Consider the following 19,281-nt stretch of genomic DNA (forward strand, 5'->3'; position numbering starts at 1 on the left):
CACACCTGTGTTTTTTTTCTACCTCTGCCAAATTTTGACAGATTTGAATGAAAACTTCGGTGATGCCAATAAAACATAACAACAATAACAATTGGAAGTAAACTCATTTAGCTGGAATAGTTACATTAAGGTTACCCTGAAATCAAATGTCACAATCAGTAAATCCCAAATAATAACAGTATACTTTTGATGAAGTTGATGAAATTCAAAGTATTGTATGCTGATTTTTCAACTTAATTTAGTTACAAGAGGGCCATGAAGGCCCTGTATCACTCACCTGACCTATTGACCTAAAGATCATCAAGATTAACATTCTGACTAAGGTTCATGAAGATACAGTCATAAATGTGGCCTCTAGAGTGTTAACAAGCTTTTCCTTTGATTTGACTCTTGACCTAGTTTTTGACCCAACATGACCCAGATTCCAACTTGACCTAAAGATCATCAAGATTACCATTCTGACTAAGTTTCATGAAGATATAGTCATAAATGTGGCCTCTAGAGTGTCAACAAGCTTTTCCTTTGATTTGACCCAGTGTCCTAGTTTTTGATCCCACCTGACCCAGATTTAAAAATGACCTATAGATCACCAAGATTAACATTCTGACCAAGTTTCATTAAGATATGGTCATAAATGTGGCCTCTAGAGTGTTAACTAGCTTTTCCTTTGATTTGACCTTGTGACCTAGTTTTTGACCCTACAAGACCCAGATTCAAACTGGACTTAGAGATCATCATGAGTAACATTCTGACCAAGTTTCATGAAGATACAGTCATAAATGTGGCCTCTAGATTGTTAACAAGCTTCTCCTTTGATTTGACCCGGTGACCTAGTTTTTGAACCCAGATGACCCAATATCGAACTGATCCAAGATTTTATTGAGGGTAACATTCTGACCAAGTTTCATTAAGATTGGGCCAAAATTGTGACCTCTAGAGTGTTAACAAGCTTTTCCTTTGATTTGACCTGGTGACCTAGTTTTTGAACCCAGATGACCCAATATCAAACTCATCCAAGATTTTATTAAGGGTAACATTCTGACCAAGTTTCATTAAGATTGGGTCAAAATTGTGACCTCTAGAGTGTTAACAAGCTTTTCCTTTGATTTGACCTGGTGACCTAGTTTTTGACCCCAGATGACCCAATATCAAATTCATCCAAGATTTTATTGAGGGTAACATTCTGACCAAGTTTCATTAAGATTGGGTCAAAATTGTGACCTCTAGAGTGTTAACAAACTTTTCCTTTGATTTGACCTGGTGACCTAGTTTTTGACCCCAGATGACCCAATATCAAACTCATCCAAGATTTTATTAAGGGTAACATTCTTACCAAGTTTCGTTTAGATTGGGCCAAAATTGCGACCTCTAGAGTGTTAACAATTTTTCCTTTGATTTGACCTAGTTTTTGACCCCAGATGACCCAATATTGAAGTGGTCCAAGATTTTTATGAGGGTAACGTTCTGACCAAGTTTCATTAAGATTAGGCCAAAATTGTGACCTCTAGAGTGTTCACAGTCAAATTGTTGACGACGGACGGACGACGGTCACAGGGCGATCACAAAAGCTCACCTTGAGGTGAGCTAAAAATGGAACATCCATCAACATTTTCAACACAAACATGTAAATTTCATATCAAGTGTGTGATGTCACTAATGACACCACATTAATGGATGACGTGGTGTCAAAAAGTACATTAATATTCAAATTAAATTTTACTCTGCAAAATGAACCAAAATGTTTAAAATATTATAAGTAAAAATGAATATTCAACAAAAAGATGATTAGTTTTGCATCATATTTTTTCACAGATAAGCAGTTCACTTCTAAATGTTGTGCAAAATCTCCATTACATATTTCTCTACGTAAAAAATCTGATAACCTACTAACACACACTTGCAGAATAGAATCCAATTGTCAGGATAATGCATATTGTATCCCTTGAACAGTGCAAGGTTGGCAACAAAATGTTTAATCCCACAGATGGCACTATTTGTTCCAAAAAGACAAGTACTAAGTTACACTCATTCTATGTTCTTTTTAGCTCGACTATACAAAGTATAAGGAGAGCTATCCTACTCGCCCCGGCGTCGGCGTCGGTGTCTTTCCGCGTCCCCAACTTGGTTAAAGTTTTGGTGCACTTTCTCTTTTTTCAACTTATCTCTATAATTACTTGATGGATTTGATTCAAACTTGAAATACTTATTCCTCATCATCATCCACATCATCTGACATAAGGGCAATAACTCTGGCACCAATATTTCATGAATTATCCCCCCTTTTCACTTAGATTTTCAGGTTAAAGTTTTGATGCACTTTCACTCTATCTCTGTTATTACTGAATGGATTTGATTCAAACTTAAAATAGTTGTTCAACATCATCACCCACATCATATGACACAAGGTGCATAACTCTGGCACCATTTTTTCATGAATTATTCCCCCTTTTTACTTAGAATTTCAGGTTATAGTTTTGGTGCACTTTCACTCTACCTCTGTTATTACTGAATGGATTTGATTCAAACTTAAGATAGTTGTTCAGCATCATCACCCACATCATATGACACAAGATGCGTAACTCTGGCACAATTTTTTATGAATTATTCCACTTTTTACTTAGAATTTCGGGTTAAAGTTTTATGCACTTTCACTCTATCTCTGTTATTACTGTATGGATCTGATTCAAACTTAAACAATTGTTCAACATCATTACCCTTATCATATGACACAAGGTGCATAACTCTGGGACCAATTTTTCATGAATTATTTCCCCTTTTTACTTAGAATTTTAGGTTAAAGTTTTGATGCACTTTCACTCTGTCTCTGTTATTACTGAATGGATTTGATTCAAACTTAAAATAGTTGTTCAACATCATCACCCACACCATGTGAGGCAAGGTGCATAACTCTGGCACTAATTTTTCATTAATTATTTCCCCTTTTTACTTAGAATTTTAGGTTAAAGTTTTGATGCACTTTCACTCTGTCTCTGTTCTTACTGAATGGATTTGATTCAAACTTAAAATAGTTGTTCAACATCATCACCCACACTACATGACACAAGCTGCATAACTCTGGCACCAATATTTAATGAATTATGCCCCTTTTTGCTTAGGATATACTTATACAGTGTTTTGATACATTTTATCTTTACCTCTCTTATTACTTTAAGTTGATATTTTTGACATAGACTCAGGCTATTGTGCAATATCTTCATCCATAACTGGAGTCATTAAACACTCCAGTGAAAGCTCTAGTTTCCTCAGATGTGCCCAGTTTCACTATCCAGCATCGAAATAGTCGAGCGCGCTGTCTCTTGTAACAGCTCTTGTTTTATTACCTTTTTGCAACTATCACAGCTCAAGAATTAACTAATTGTTATCTTTGTTATGTTTTATCTAAGTTATCATTAAAGGCATTGACCTCCAGAATTGGCTAAAAATAATCTTTCTCTCAAACTGAAGTTTGGTCAACTTATGAACATTATAGAAGATGAGTTTTTGTTTCTAAAATGTTATAAAAATTCCAAATAAAGAAAGGATGACCGCGTCTGGAATCGAATCCCGGACCACCGCGGCAATAAAGACATTTTCCCATCATTGTAACCAATAGCGCTATAGCGGATTTAGTGAATTATGACTTCAAAATATAGATATTTATAATCAAGACAGTTTACCTGGAGTAAAGCGTTACAAACGCTTTTTGATTTTCATTGTAAAAAGTAGTTAAAACAGCAAATTCTCATGTGTTTCCATAACATATAGTTTGTCAGTAATAAGTATCAAAGCCTTCTTAAGAAATATGGCATTTATTTCCAGATATCTAAAAAAGGTATTTTTTTGTTGTTGTCGAACTATCTGGAGGCCAGTCCCTTTAAATGGTGTTTCAAATTTTCAATGAAATATGCTAATATTTTACAGTTAACAACAAGAAAATAAGTGTGAAAATTCACATGTCTTCGTAAAATATGTGGAACAAGTTTCCATACTGTTACAACAATATCAGACATAATTTTTCAAGAGAATTCAGTTTTCTCTGTCAATTTCAGCTTCTATGAGAAACTGGGAACCCTTTTCAATCCGTTTTTGGAGCAACTTTAAAACAGTTCATTTAAGATGGAATTATTTTTTAACAAGAGCGCTGCCAAGCGGGGCAATATACGCCCGAAGGGTTACATCAGAGGATGGGAGCAAAATTTAAAGAATTTGACTGAAACACAAAGGACAGGAACAACAAAAAGAAGAAATTCAAAAAAAAAATATGCCCAAGTCCAAGAAAAAATTCTTACTAGGTAAAGTTATGTCAAAATACATCTAAAAATTGGATGTACCATCCATGTTGTACCACAGAAAAGTGGTCTAAGTTTTTCCCTACTGCCAATAATAAAAAAAATTCAAAATAAGTATTTTTAGGCTATTTATAGTAATAAAAACGGGAAGTAATTAAAAAAAAAATTATTGTAAGAGAACAGAAAGGTATTTTGCCAAATAAAAACAAGAGCACTGCAATGCAGAGCAATATACACAAAGCAAAGTCATATATGACCTTTGACCCCTAAGTGTGACCTTGACCTTGAAGTGAGTCATCCAAAACATGCACTCTGCTCGTCGCCTCAGTGTGGTGAAGATTTGTGCCAAGTTCCTTTGAAATCCTTCAAGCAGTTCAAGAGTTACAGAGCGGACACGAAACACACTCATATGACCATTGACCCCTAAGTGTGACCTTGACCTTAAAATAAGATAGCCAAAACATGCACTCTGCATGTTGTCTTGGTGTGGTGAACATTTGTGTCAAGTTTCTCTGAAATCCTTCAAGGGGTTCAAGAGTTACAAAGCGGACACAGCAAAGTCATATATGACCTTTCACTCCTAAGTGTGACCTTGATCTTGAAGCTAGTCATCCAAAACAAGCGCTCTGCATGTCGTCTCAGTGTGATGAACATTTGTGCCAAGTTTCTTTGAAATCCTTCAAGCAGTTCAAGAGTTACAGAGCGGACACAAAACACACTCAAATGACCTTTGACCTTTAAGTGTGACCTTGACCTTGAAATGAGACATCCAAAACATGCACTCTGCATGTCATCTTGGTGTGGTGAACATTTGTGTCAAGTTTCTTTGAAATCCTTCAAGGGGTTCAAGAGTTACAGAGCGGACACGAAATAGCTAATGGACGGACGGACGGATGGATGGATGGACAGACAGACGGACACCGGGACCATAACATAATACGTCCCTTAGGGCGTATAAAAATCAAATGTAAACTTACATCAAAACACAACAAAATACATTTTTGCCCACCAAATAATCTCAAACTTTAAATGGAAGTAAAACATTTTAGTTACCGTATTAACATTACAAAAGCTGGTGAATAAAATGAAGCCTTTTCAATCTCCAAGAAACTGTGCACGGGTGCTCTAGTTTCTTTTTGCTTCTTCATAAAACTAACTACTATATACAGCCGTATTCATTTACTGCTTGAAAGTCATCTAAACTTATTTACAAGTGCGACTATATGTAGCTACCTAGTTGTGTTTCCTACATCAACAGACTATATACAGCTGCCAAGTTGTATATCGGAAGTCTACTTACATTTGACCAGCTGAAAAATCTGTACATGGCTGTCTAGATTTGTTTAACAGCTCATGTACCAACTCATGAGGATGTCCACAGCTGCCTAAGACGTATACAGCTGCCTAAATTTGTTTAGAAGCTTATGTGTATGTACACAGCTGCCTAGACTCGTTTACAAACTCACGTGTATGTACACAGCTGTCTAGATTTGTTTACAAGCTCACATATATACACAGCTGCCCTGATTTGTTTATAAGCTTATGTGTATGTACACAGCTGACTAGAATTGTTTACAAACTCACATGTATGTACACAGCTGTCTAGATTTGTTTACAAGCTGACATGTATATGCACAGCTGCCCTGATTTGTTTACAAGCTTATGTGTATGTACACAGCTGTCTAGATTTGTTTACAAGCTGACATGTATATGCACAGCTGCCCTGATTTGTTTACAAGCTTATTTGTATGTACACAGCTGCCTAGAATTGTTTACAAGATCACATGTATGTACAGAGCTGCCTAGATTTGTTTACAAGTTCACATGTATGTACATTGTATAAGGCTGCCCAGATTTGTTTACAAGCTCATATGTACGTACACAGCTATCTAGATGTGTTTACAAGCTCACACGTATGTACACAGCTACCTAGATTTCCTTACCAGCTAACAAGGATACAAAGCTACCTAGATTTGTGTACAAGCTAAAAAGGATGTACAGCTACCTAGATTTGTCTACAAGCTCATGAGGATGCATAGCTACCTAGATTTGTGTACAAGCACATGAGGATGTACAGCTACCTAGATTTGTCTACAACAAGCTGACAATGATGTACAGCAACCATAATTTGTATATAAACTCAAGAGGACATACAGCAACCTTAATTTGTGTATACACTCACTAGAATGCACAGCTACCTAGATTTGTGTACAACTCATGCTAATGTACTGCTGTTAGAATTGTGTACAAGCTCACAAGGATGTACAGCTGCCTAGATTTGTGTACAAGCTCACAAGGATGTACAGCAGCCTCCATTTGTGAACAAGTTCATGAAGATGTAAACAGTACATTTTTGTCTTGTTTTTTTAATCAAATAAATGAAAACTAGATTGTTTTTCATGAAAAAAAATGTCTCCCACCACTTAGTATGCAGACATTATAAAACCACAAATTAAGGGCCATTACTTCAGTGAAAATAACTGAACCATAACCTTCCAATGATATAAACAAGGCATGGCACTGATTGTTCCTGTGTAACTTGCTGGAATTCCAAGCAGAGGTAAAGGAGAAGTAGCAGACATCATAGTATCTGACAAATCAAGGCTCATAACTATGCTGAAAATCATTAAATAGGAACATGCCGATGTGCCACTAATTCAAATGTAACGTTCATTGGCCTGTAGGCCCAACCACTATATTACTACAATGTTTGAAACTTTGTATGCCCAACTACTACATGACAACAACATTCAATGGCCTGTGGGCCCAACCACTATATTATATGCAATGTTCAATGGCCTGAAGGCCCAACCACTATATTACTACAATGTCTGATGGCCTGAAGGCCTAACCACTATATTACATACAATGTTCAATGATCTTTATGCCCAACCACTACATTACATACAATGTTCAATGACCTGATGGCCCAACCACTACATTACAAAGTTCAATGGCCCGAGGGCCCAACCGCTATATTACATGCAATGTAAAAATATTGTTCAATGGGCTGGAAGTCCAACCACTACATTACATGCAATGTTCAATGACCTTTAGGCCCAACCACTACATTACATGCAATGTTAAATGACCTTTAGGCCCAACCACTACATTACATGCAATGTTCTCTGACTTGTAGACCAAACCACTACATTACATGCAATGTCCATTGACCTATAGCCTAACCTCTATATTACAGCAATGCTGAATGGCCTACATGCCCAACCACTATATTACATGCAATGTTCAATCACCTGTAGGCCCAACCACTACATTACATGCAATGTTCTTTGACCTGTAGACCAAACCACTACATTACATGCAATGTTCATTGACCTACAGCCCAACCACTATATTACAGCAATGCTGAATGGCCTACATGCCCCACTGCTATATTACATGCAATGTTCAATGTTCAATGACCTGTAGGTCAACCACTACATTACATGCAATGTTCTCCGACCTTTAGGCCCAACCACTACATTATATGCAATGTTCTCTGACCTGTAGACCAAACCACTACATTACATGCAATGTTCACTGACCTATAGCCCAAACACTATAACAGCAATGCTGAATGGCCTGCAGGCCTAACCACTACATTACATGCAACGTTCAATGACCTGTTGGCCCAACCACTACATTACATGCAACGTTCAATGACCTGTTGGCCCAACCACTATATTACATGCAACGTTCAATGACCTATTGGCCCAATCACTATTACTTAGTCAAAAATGAATTTCAAAAACAATGCAATGCAAATACTGAATGTTGAAGATACTCAAATTTTTCTGTATAGTACATCTCTTAAAAGTCAACAATAATGGAAAGACAATGTGTCTGTTGTAAAGAGATCATTGTTCTGGAGAGGTTCACTTTGTCTGATGGGAAAGAAAATACCTGTTGCTGTAGTGTAGTGTTTGCTCTCTGTAAATTGAAATGTACAAATGCAATAGAATTTTCATTAAGCATATTTTTCTATTTCAATATCTGTTGCATTACCATTTCAATACCCTGACTTCCTTTTTAATCATAGTACAAAATCCAGTCACTTTCTGCAATTAAAATTCCTTTTGACAGAAGTAATATTGAGGGGTGTTCCAATTTTCACTTCTATAATTTCAGCATGAATTAAAGTTTTCCCTGTACATGGTTGTAATGCAGCAAAGGATAATCACAACAGAACCAGCTTGACTCTGATAAAATATAGACATATACAGTGGAGTTCTAACCGAAGGTCTGATTATGGAGACAGTATGGGAAAGATCTGACTTTACTTTTTGTTTTAAACGTAATTCACATGAACACCCCTTATAACTTTTTTGCATTCATGAAGTTGAGTTGTGTGTTGTCTCAAGTCCCGGTAGCCCAAAAACCTTGTCATAAAGTTCCATCTCTGCAAACCACACAGGATTCTCATCTTTACTAATCTCACACATTATTTTCAAAGGTTTTTCACCCTGCCACGTTTCCGATATAAGCATGTCTCCCCAATTTGTTGCACCAAAGTACAACATTGATAGCCTCTTGATATGGAACTCATGGAATGACGACTTGATGTGCTTAAGAAGTTCTTTCCTTGAGGCAACACTTGTATTTTCAGTAAAATATCTCAAATATGATGCACATCTTGTACGTTCATTGTGATCTGTGTCACTGAGAGGTATTGTGAAACAGTTCATATGGGTTGGTGCTGACTTTGGTGAAGTAGTTACAAAAGGTTTGTTGTTCCCTGATGGCGATTTCAGCAAGGGAGTGAATCTGTTTCTCCACCAATCTGGCACAGGTTCAAGCTGACTAGTTTTCTTGTTAGTAAATGCATACACGCTTCTTGTCCTTATGGATGGGTTAAGGTCCCCACCACAGAACAGCTCATTTGTAGTTGTAAAAGTGCTATTTCCAATGTCTGTTAGTTTCACCTGGACATCTAAAGGTGCTTTAGGAGTTGTTGTTTCATAAAATTCGCTGCTTATGTCCATGACGCAGGCTTTGACAAACACTCGGAGATTCTGTTGACGTAAGGCAAGGTAGTCCAGAAAGGATGGTTCATGACCAAAGGAAGCCGTCTCCACATGACTCATCATATCAAACATGGTCACCATATTTGGTTGACCTGCAAATAGAAATATAGAACATACATGTAGATGTCTTGTGCTTTTAAAGTTACCACAGAATCAACCATTTGTGAAATGACAGAAGGACGACAGATGACAGATAGACAAGGACAAAAAGTATCATGCAAAAACAGAGACAAGAACTGTCTGATGACAGCGGGCTTGACTTTTTAAAGCCCTTCCACTTAATACTAGCTTACATACAACAGCTATAGCAAAAAAATTTAAGTTGAAAAAGGGGCATAATTTTTACTTAAATGTAAGCCAGTGTTATGAAACTTGCTATATGAGGTCCTCCCATGATGCAAAAGATGTGAAAGAATCTGAAATTATTTGGTAAAATAATTCCTAAGAAACATTCTTACATGCAAAACTATAATAAAATTTCTATGAATAAAAATGGGCATACTGTTGACAAAATGTAAGTTAAAGTTATGTAACTTGACCTTGGAGGTCATCTCATGAAGCTAATGACAAGTGTGAAGTTTGGAAGCACTTGGACTGGTAGTTTCTGAGTACCTGCTTACATGCAAAACTTTCATCTGAAATTCTATGTTAAAAATGGGCCTAATTTTGGCAAAATAAAAGCAAGAGCTATGTACTATTATTTTGTGCCTTTCTCTTTTCTTTTTAGCACAGACAGTTCAACTATTGGGGTAATTTTCCTTATATCAGAGCATCAGGGGAGGTAATTTGAGTAATAGACTGGGATTAGAGCCGAGACAGAATTCTGCTAAGAAATTAAACTAGAAATTTATAAAAAACATTTACTTTTTTTAATTATCTGGTTGGTAAATGGTAACTAAACTATATAAGAAGTTGCTGATAATGGATGATGTCTGTCTGATCATCCTTATAGACTCACCATTCAGCTGAGTAAAAATTGATACAACATCTGTTTAATAAAAGGTGCTACATTGTGTCAAAAAACTTCATAAATTCTACTTTTTTACAAATGGCAATCAGTTAGATAGGGCTTCTCCTTAATGTATAACAATTTATTGCTACACACATAATCCTGAACTGGCAAATAACCTTACCTGTATGATTGATGTCATCAAACCTAAGCCCTGGGAGAACAACCTGCACAGCATTGAGATCCTTACTCACTTGTATCATCAAGTTGAGAGATGGATATGCTCTGAAATATAGAACATGTCATGGCTGAGATTCTCAAGTTCAGAGATGATAAGCTCTTAAACAAAGAACATGTCATGGCTAATTTAAGGTCATCAAGTTGTGACATGGATACACTGAAATATATAAGACATCAAGGTTCAGATCATAAAGTTGAGAGGTGGATATTCTCTGAAACATAGAACATGTCATGTCTAAGATCATCAGGTTGAGAGATGATAATGCTCTGAAATACAGAACATGTCATGGCTAAGATCATCAAGCTGAGAGATGTGCATGCTCTGAAATATAGAACATGTCATGTCTAAGATCATCAAGTTAAGAGGTGGATATTCTGTGAAATATAGAACATTATCAAGCTGGGTGATGATAAGCTCTGAAATATAGTGTAAGAACACATCAAGGCTAAGATCATCAAGTTGAGAGGTGGATATGCTCTAAAATACAGAACATGTCGAGGCTAAGATCATAAAGTTGAGAGGTGGATATGCTCTTAAACAAAGAACATGTCGAGGCTAAGATCATCAAGTTGAGAGGTGGATATGCTCTTAAACAAAGAACATGTCGAGGCTAAGATTATCAAGTTGTGAGATGGATATGCTCTGAAATAAATAATATGTCAAGGCTTAGGTGGATATGCTCTTAAACAAAGAACATGTCAAGGCTAAGATCATAAAGTTGAGAGGTGGATATGCTCTTAAACAAAGAACATGTCGAGGCTAAGATTAGCAAGTTGTGAGATGGATATGCTCTGAAATAAATAATATGTCAAGGCTTAGGTGGATATGCTCTTAAACAAAGAAGATGTCAAGGCTAAGATCATAAAGTTGAGAGGCGGATATGCTCTGAAATAAATAACATGTTGAGGCTAAGATCATAAAGTTGTGAGATGGATATGCTCTGAAATAAATAATATGTCAAGGCTTAGGTGGATATGCTCTTAAACAAAGAACATGTCAAGGCTAAGATCATCAAGTTGAGAGGTGGATATGCTCTTAAACAAAGAACATGTCGAGGCTAAGATCATCAAGTTGTGAGATGGATATGCTCTGAAATAAATAATATGTCAAGGCTAAGGTGGATATGCTCTTAAACAAAGAACATGTCAAGGCTAAGATTATCAAGTTGTGAGATGGATATGCTCTGAAATAAATAACATGTCAATGCTAAGGTGGATAAGCTCTTGTATAAAGAACATGTCAAAGATCATCAAGTTGTGCAATGAAATTGTCTGTGATATAGAACATGTTATGGCTTAGGAAATCAAGTGGAAAGATGTGCTTAGAAAATGGGGCAGGGGCCTACACAATTAGGGAAAATGCGTCATAAAACACCTAAATTGGCATTTTTTCATTTCAGGATTTATAAAGAACTAACAATACTTTTTAATTAAGCAAGTTTTATGGTAAAAGATACTAGTAAAATTAACAATATTAATTCATTGAAAACAAAAAAATTATTCTACAATCAAACATGTATCTCCAACTGAACTTGCAATAATAAGACATTCACAATAGATATGACTGCGTCTTGTGTTTCATTATCACTAAGATTGTTGTCTGAATCTGTCATGCAGATTCCAGCCACTAACGCTTACAGTTACTGTTTATCTGTATTTTTACTTTCAGTTTCTCTTTGACTAGACGTAGCCAATGCAGGTGTGGTAATCTTAGCAGTAAATGAATCTGTAGTTTTAAGGTCTGCCTGACAAACAAAAAATCAATTCTTGGCGTACTTTAGCATCACTTTTATTGATTTTCTTAGCATAATACTTACTTTTGTCGACGGCATTTTTACGATGAACAGACGGTAACATTATCATGCCTGTCAATGATACGGTTTATGGGGAAGTAATTACAATTTATAAAACCATAATATCATGATATCAACGTAATGAATTTCGGATCCCAATTTTAGAGTCATGTTGTGTAAACTTTCTAGCATTTTTTCCAATTTTCAATTGGGAATTTTTGACATACTTTTTTCATTGGGATTGGGGCTGAACTTTCTGCCTATTTTGTTAATTCAGTTGCTTGGGAAAAGGTAAAGGTAAATTTTATTTACTGTCGCTTTGTGAAACAATGAACATAAGCTCTGTAGAGATGAATTCTTAGCATATACTGCTTAAAGCATGTTAGGTCAAAAAAAAAATAAGTATGTTTCCTGTGACATGCCAGAAACAAGAGGACCATGATGGTCCTGAATCGCTCACCTCTTCCCACATGACCCAGTTTTGAGTATGACGTCGTTTTTTCTATTATTTGACATAGTGACCTAGTTTTTGAGCTCATGTGACCCAGTTTTGAACTTGACCTAGATATTATCAAGATAAAAATTCTGACCAATTTTCATGAAGATCCATTGAAAAATATGGTCTCTACAGAGGTCACAAGGTTTTTCTATTATTTGACCTATTGACCTAGTTTTCGAAGGTACGTGACCCTGTTTTGAATTTTACCTAGATATCATCAAGGTGAACATTCTCACTAATTTTCATGAAGATCTCATGAAAAATATGGCCTCTAGAGAGGTCACAAGGTTTTTCTATTTTTATACCTACTGGCCTAGTTTTGACCGCACGTGACCCAGTTTCGAAACTGACCTAGATATCATCAAGGTGAACATTCAGATCAATTTTCATGAAGATCCATTGAAAAATATGGCCTCTAGAGAGGTCAAAAGATTTTAATAATTTTAGACCTACTGACTGCAGTTGACCCAGTTTCAAACTTGACCTAGATATCATCAAGATGAACATTCAGACCAACTTTCATACAGATCCCATGAAAAGTATGGCCTCTAGAGAGGTCACAAGGTTTTTTTATTATTTGACCTACTGACCTAGTTTTTTAAGGCACTTGACCCAGTTTCAAACTTGACCTAGATATCATCAAGGTGAACATTCTGACTAAATTTTATGGAGATCCATTCATAAGTATGGCCTCTAGAGAGGTCACAAGGTTTTTCTATTTTTAGACCTACTGACCCTAGTTTTTGTCCGCACATGACCCTGTTTTGAACTTGACCTAGATATCATCAAGATGAACATTCAGACCAATTTTCATACAGATCCCATGACAATTATGGCCTTTAGAGAGGTCACAAGGTTTTTCTATTATTTGACCTACTGACCTAGTTTTTGATGGCACGTGACCCACTTTTGAACTTGACCTAGATATCATCAAGATGAACATTCAGACCAACTTTCATACAGATCCCATGAAAAATATGGCCTCTAGAGAGGTCACAAGGTTTTTCTATTATTTGACCTACTGACCTAGTTTTTGATGGAACGTGACCCACTTTCGAACTTGGCCTAGATATCATCAAGGTGAACATTCTGACCAATTTTCATGAAGATCTCATGAAATATATGGCCTCTAGAGAGGTCACAAGGCTTTTCTATTTTTAGACCTACTGACCTAGTTTTTGACCGCACGTGACCCAATTTTGAACTTGACCTAGATATCATCAAGATGAACATTCAGACCAATTTTCATACAGATCCCATGGCAAATATGGCCCTTAGAGAGGTCACAAGGTTTTTCTATTATTTGACCTACTGACCTAGTTTTTGATGGTACGTGACCCACTTTTGAACTTGACCTAGATATCATCAAGATGAACATTCAGACCAGTATTCATGAAGATCTCATGAAAAATGTGGCCTCTAGAGAGGTCACAAGGTTTTTCTATAATTTGGCCTACTGACCTAGTTTTTGACGGCACGTGACCCATTTTCGAACCTGGCCTACATATTATCAAGGTGAACATTCTGACCAATTTTCATGAAGATCTCATGAAATATATGGCCTCTAGAGAGGTCACAAGGCTTTTCTATTTTTAGACCTACTGACCTAGTTTTTGACCGCACGTGACCCAGTTACGAATCTGACCTAGATATCATCAAGATGAACATTCAGACCAACTTTCATATAGATCCCATGACAAATATGGCCTTTAGAGAGGTCACAAGGTTTTTCTATTATCTGACCTACTGACCTAGTTTTTGAAGGCATGTGACCCAGTTTTGAACTTGACCTAGATATCATCAAGGTGAACGTTCTGACCCATTTTCATGAAGATCTTGTGAAATATATGGCTTCTAGAGAGGTCACAAGGTTTTTCTATTTTTAGAACTACTGACCTAGTTTTTGATGGCACGTGACCCAGTTTCGAACCTGACCTAGATATCATCAAGGTGAACATTCTGACCAATTTTCATGAAGATCTTGTGAAATATATGGCCTCTAGAGAGGTCACAAGGTTTTTCTATTTTTAGACCTACTGACCTAGTTTTTGAAGGCACGTGACCCAGTTTCGAACTTGACGTAGATATCATCAAGATGAACATTCTGACCAACTTTCATAAAGATCCCAAGAAAAATGTGACCTCTAGAGTGGTCACAAGCAAAAGTTTATGGACGCACGGACGGACGACGGACACCGCGCGATCACAAAAGCTCACCTTGTCACTTTGTGACAGGTGAGCTAAAAAATAGGGTAGGTAGGTCGATTATTATTATCTATTTATTTTTTTTTAGGCTAGAGCAGAATACGCATCTTCACAGTAGTAGAATTCCCTTATCTTTGCTTTTGCCTACTGTCTAAGTGTCTTATTAATATATATGTCTGTACTAGACAGTAGATGCTATACACTTTAAAGTTACTTTCACACCTTGGCCCTGCAGGACTAGTAGCCACTAAAATCTACTCGCCCTTGGTGAACAGTCACTTGTCCTTATAACTGACATGTTTAATATTGTCACTTTTATTAAAGGAGTATTATACATGTACAATAAGTAAATTTCAAACGTAACACACAGTAGACAAAATACTGTTCTCTTGTACACTACATTTCCTTTTTAAGGAGGCATATTTGTTCTTCTTAAATTTCCTTTTTACAGCAGACATTTTTATCTTTCTTTCCTCTATTTTTGTCAGCAGCACCAGCCAGTTGCTCTCCAAAATAACTGCAGCGATTAATAATAATAATTAAAGTCTATCCCCTACCATATTTTCCTAAAGTGTTAGGACAGCATAAAATATTCAGTTATTTTCATTTTCTCAAGACTTATTTCCCGAAAAATAATTATTTTGAAAAGTGTCCCAAAAATATGGACACAATAATCAACATCCACACACCCGTTGTGAAAGCAAAAAAAAAAAAAAAACAATTATCGGAAATTATTCTGTTTATAAGCAAAATAATTGGCCTTGTTTTCGTCATTAATTAACACCCTCTAAAGAGCTAAAAGAAGTGTGTCGGTATCATAGCATCTGAAGTGGAGATCAAAGCGGTACAGTTGCCCGAGACTGTCATGGAATTACGTCATGTTTTCGCGCCATGTGAAACATCACTGTCTGATCATACCGCCCGCTTCTTTAAATAGTTGAAAAGAAATCAATAAAAAAGTTTCTTCTTTAATTTTTTAAAAGCGAATGTGCAATATCACGAATGAACTGACAGTTAAATGTGTCAAACAATTATACTGGATATCCTACCTCTGTGACCTGTTTGCCCTCAAGGAATTTACATTATTGTTAGAGAAGAATATCTAACAGAGTTATGTCAAAAAATACATGTATAAAGATTCATTTAAAACTTAATTAACAAGAACTGTCGGATGACAGCAACGCTTGACTATTCAACAGCCTTGTCAATTGAATGAATACAAAAGTCAAAAAAGGGGCATAATTTTGTAAAAATGGAAAAAAGGGTTATGGAACCTTCACAGTGCTTATAAATCAGCTCATAAAGTGAAAAAGTGCGTGAAGTTTCAAGCCATTCCCATAAGTGGATACTGAAATACAAGCTTACATACAAAAACTTAACCAAAAACTGCTAAGTCGAAAAAGGGGCATAATTTAAAAAAAAAGCAAAGTAGAGTTATGGGACCTACACACTGCATGTCAGATCATGACAGTGAACAAGTGTGTGAAGTTTCAATCCATTCCCATTAGTGGGTACTGAGATACCAGCTTACATACAAAACCTTAACCAAGAATTTCTAAGTCGAAAAAGGGGCATAATTTTGTAAAAAAGCAGAGTTATGGAACCTGTGCAGTGAAGGTCAGTCTATCACAGTGAATAAGTGTGTGAAGTTTCAATCCATTCCCACAAGTGGTTACTGAGACACCAGCTTACATACAAAACCTTAACCAAGAATTTCTAAGTCGAAAAAGGGGCATAATTTTGTAAAAAAGCAAAATAGAGTTATGGAACCTGTGCAACGTAGGTCAGTTTATCACAGTGAATAAGTGTGTGAAGTTTCAATCCATTCCCACAAGTGGTTACTGAGATACCAGCTTACATACAAAACCTTAACCAAATCAGGACGCGGACGCATGGGTGAGTCCAATCGCTCTACTATTCTTTGAATAGTCAAGCTAAAAACCGCATCAACATCATATTGCTTTATTTTAAAACCACATTTCTATTTACATTCACAAGGTTACATAACCTATTCTGCCGCGCTAACAGAAATCTGTTTGTGAAAAATCGTTTTACTCCATGTATTTAAATTGCTGCCGCTTTTTCATTATTTAAGATTTTTGAATTCTGTTTTTTATACTTTCTGGTCAAAAGTCTGAATTTTATGACCATATTATGTATCATTTATTTACTTTTAGAAAGAAATAAGTAATTTGAAATTTTACAAGTGATTATATGAAAATTCGACCATTTTTATTTTTTAGAATTTTGCCTACATTTTTGTCGTTATCTTATTAAAATTATTATAGAATTCAAACTGTATTATTTCTCAAGCGGTGTTGAAAATTTGAAGCGATTATATTAAAAAATGAATGCACTATGCACGTTTTTTGCATAAGTGTCGATAAACAAAAGTAACGGCGATGTAAATTAGATATTACGATAGGTCGCACGTGCTCGTAGAATGGAAAATTACCGGCATGACGTTTTGATATCTTTACGATTTGCAGGTAAATTCCAGTCAATCCAGGTATTTTTTCATATGATATAATTTCTGAATTTGGTAAAGTTACGACATCAAAACCACTTGCCCAATCGGTCGAGTATAAAGCAAAGTCCACTCATCCTATCCAGACTTTAACTCGCCAATGTACGATAAATGTGAATATAGAACTGTCAGATCCTTCCCAAGAAACTGCCTGTCGGCGGGCCAGGTGGACTCATTCAAAGAGCTTGGTGAATGTCCATCGATCCGGGAATGCGCCCATTTTTTTTTTTACAGATGTTCCTAAATGAGAGCATATAACTTTTTTTCGTACCCGCAAATTTCGTTCGAAAAAAGGTTAAGAGTCGGGGGCTAAACTTATGGTCGGTCGGGTCACCGGAAACATATCCCGACGTCATGTGTTCTCGACATACATGTATTCTCGAGCTATTATGGAAATGACCTGTAAATTTTTGCTTGCAACATAATCCTAACAAGTAAATACACACGAGTGTAAACATTGTGTCTGCTGCTTTAAAAATGTAAAAAATAAACAATTTACCTCGAATCAAAGCAGGACAGTTTTAGTCTGATTTCAAATTAAGTAAATATGCTAGAAAGTCTTAATGTAACTTTTAACATGGTTTAAAAGTTGATATTTATCCATAAATCTTCCGTCAAGCATCATTACTGCTATCAAAATTTCTGCACCGAGTTCAATCAAAATAAACCTTGGTGACATCAATCTGCCTGATTTCCACTGTAAGAGATGTGGACTGCGTAAAGTAGCAATAGGCGTTACGTGAAATAACTGAAAAACATATTTATTTTCTCAGATATATATCTGGGCTATCTGTAAAGGAAATATTTTAGAAGAAAAGTGTTAAATTTTAAAAGAAGTTCAGGCTATAGCCTTTTGATATTGATATGGGTAGGTTTTGAAAAATATGTAGCAATTTGGGGTTTTCGAATTATTTCAATTGTCATATAAGCTACTGGGCAACGATATCATTTCTGAATACCCATTGTATTAATTTAGAAATATTAAAAAAATAATGTAAAATTCCATATTTATTAACAGGTGATATTTCCAGATTAAATACTTTTTGCAGTGCCCCAGTTTCACAACAGTGGTTTTAACAGAAATGCTAAAAATTTCAGTTTCCAAATATAGCTCGGGAATATATGACAGGTGCTTCCTGGAACTAGAAAGTAGGTCACTGATAAAATGTGCTACTGTTAACTCAACGAAAAAAGAATTGTGTATTTTTTAAATCAGGATGATCAGGAAGGGGTAAAATTGTGAGGAAATGGTGATTTGAGAGATGAGTTTATCTTATTTATTTTTTACATATGCCTGTTTTTGTTAGACTGTCGAGAACACATGATTCCAGGATACATATTTTTTTTTTTGGCCTTGGGATATTAAATTTGTACATAACAAAATTTAGCTTTGATTTCTAAAGAAAGAAGATTTACTTGCATTAATTAATTCTAAACTACAAAGTTAGAACTAAGTTATATACTGACAGTGACCAATTTAAATGAAATGTATTGATCATGATATCTACAAAGGAACGTTCATTAAATTATGTACCTATCCGAAATCTACTACTGTTTGAAATATTTTTACCATTTTGTCAATATATCGTGAAGTAACCACACTTAAACTGGAATAAGCAAAAACACAGGTAAATATTCTACTAAAATGTATCAATGACACATCTAGGATCAACCGTTTTTACCTGTGAAGTTTTTGAAAAGCATTTCTGCACACCGACATTTTTTTTGTTATTTTCCCGGTGTCATGGATATTGA

The 19,281-nt window shown here is 35.8% G+C and overlaps 1 protein-coding gene across 2 annotated transcripts; it reads right to left on the reverse strand.

Annotated features, from left to right (window-relative positions):
• Window positions 1–3,329: 3,329 nt before the first annotated feature.
• Window positions 3,330–19,267, reverse strand: LOC123549431 (uncharacterized). Of its 2 annotated transcripts, XR_008371288.1 has the most exons (4): window positions 19,209–19,267; window positions 10,447–10,547; window positions 7,995–9,405; window positions 3,330–7,912 (listed from the first exon to the last, which is right to left on the reverse strand). XR_008371288.1 is itself a non-coding variant. In XM_045337529.2 (3 exons), exons 1-3 carry the CDS (start codon window positions 19,244–19,246, stop codon window positions 8,621–8,623), a joined length of 924 nt encoding a protein of 307 aa, XP_045193464.1. In that variant the 5' UTR covers window positions 19,247–19,267; the 3' UTR covers window positions 3,330–8,620. The 2 variants fall into 2 exon arrangements, 1 of the variants encoding a protein (XP_045193464.1); XM_045337529.2 differs by having other exon boundaries at window positions 3,330–9,405.
• Window positions 19,268–19,281: the final 14 nt, after the last annotated feature.

Source organism: Mercenaria mercenaria, chromosome 6, assembly GCF_021730395.1.
Source record: "Mercenaria mercenaria strain notata chromosome 6, MADL_Memer_1, whole genome shotgun sequence".
NCBI classification, from domain to species: Eukaryota; Metazoa; Mollusca; class Bivalvia; order Venerida; family Veneridae; genus Mercenaria; species Mercenaria mercenaria.

Bases quoted from the DNA above. Each gene is read 5' to 3' on its own strand.
- LOC123549431 (XM_045337529.2), bottom strand. From the start codon at position 19,246: ATGTCGGTGTGCAGAAATGCTTTTCAAAAACTTCACAG. The intron at 10,548-19,208 runs GTAAAAACGGTT...TCTATATTTCAG, and splicing joins GCTTTTCAAAAACTTCACAG to AGCATATCCATCTCTCAACT. The intron at 9,406-10,446 runs GTAAGGTTATTT...TTCTATTTGCAG, and splicing joins TGATGACATCAATCATACAG to GTCAACCAAATATGGTGACC.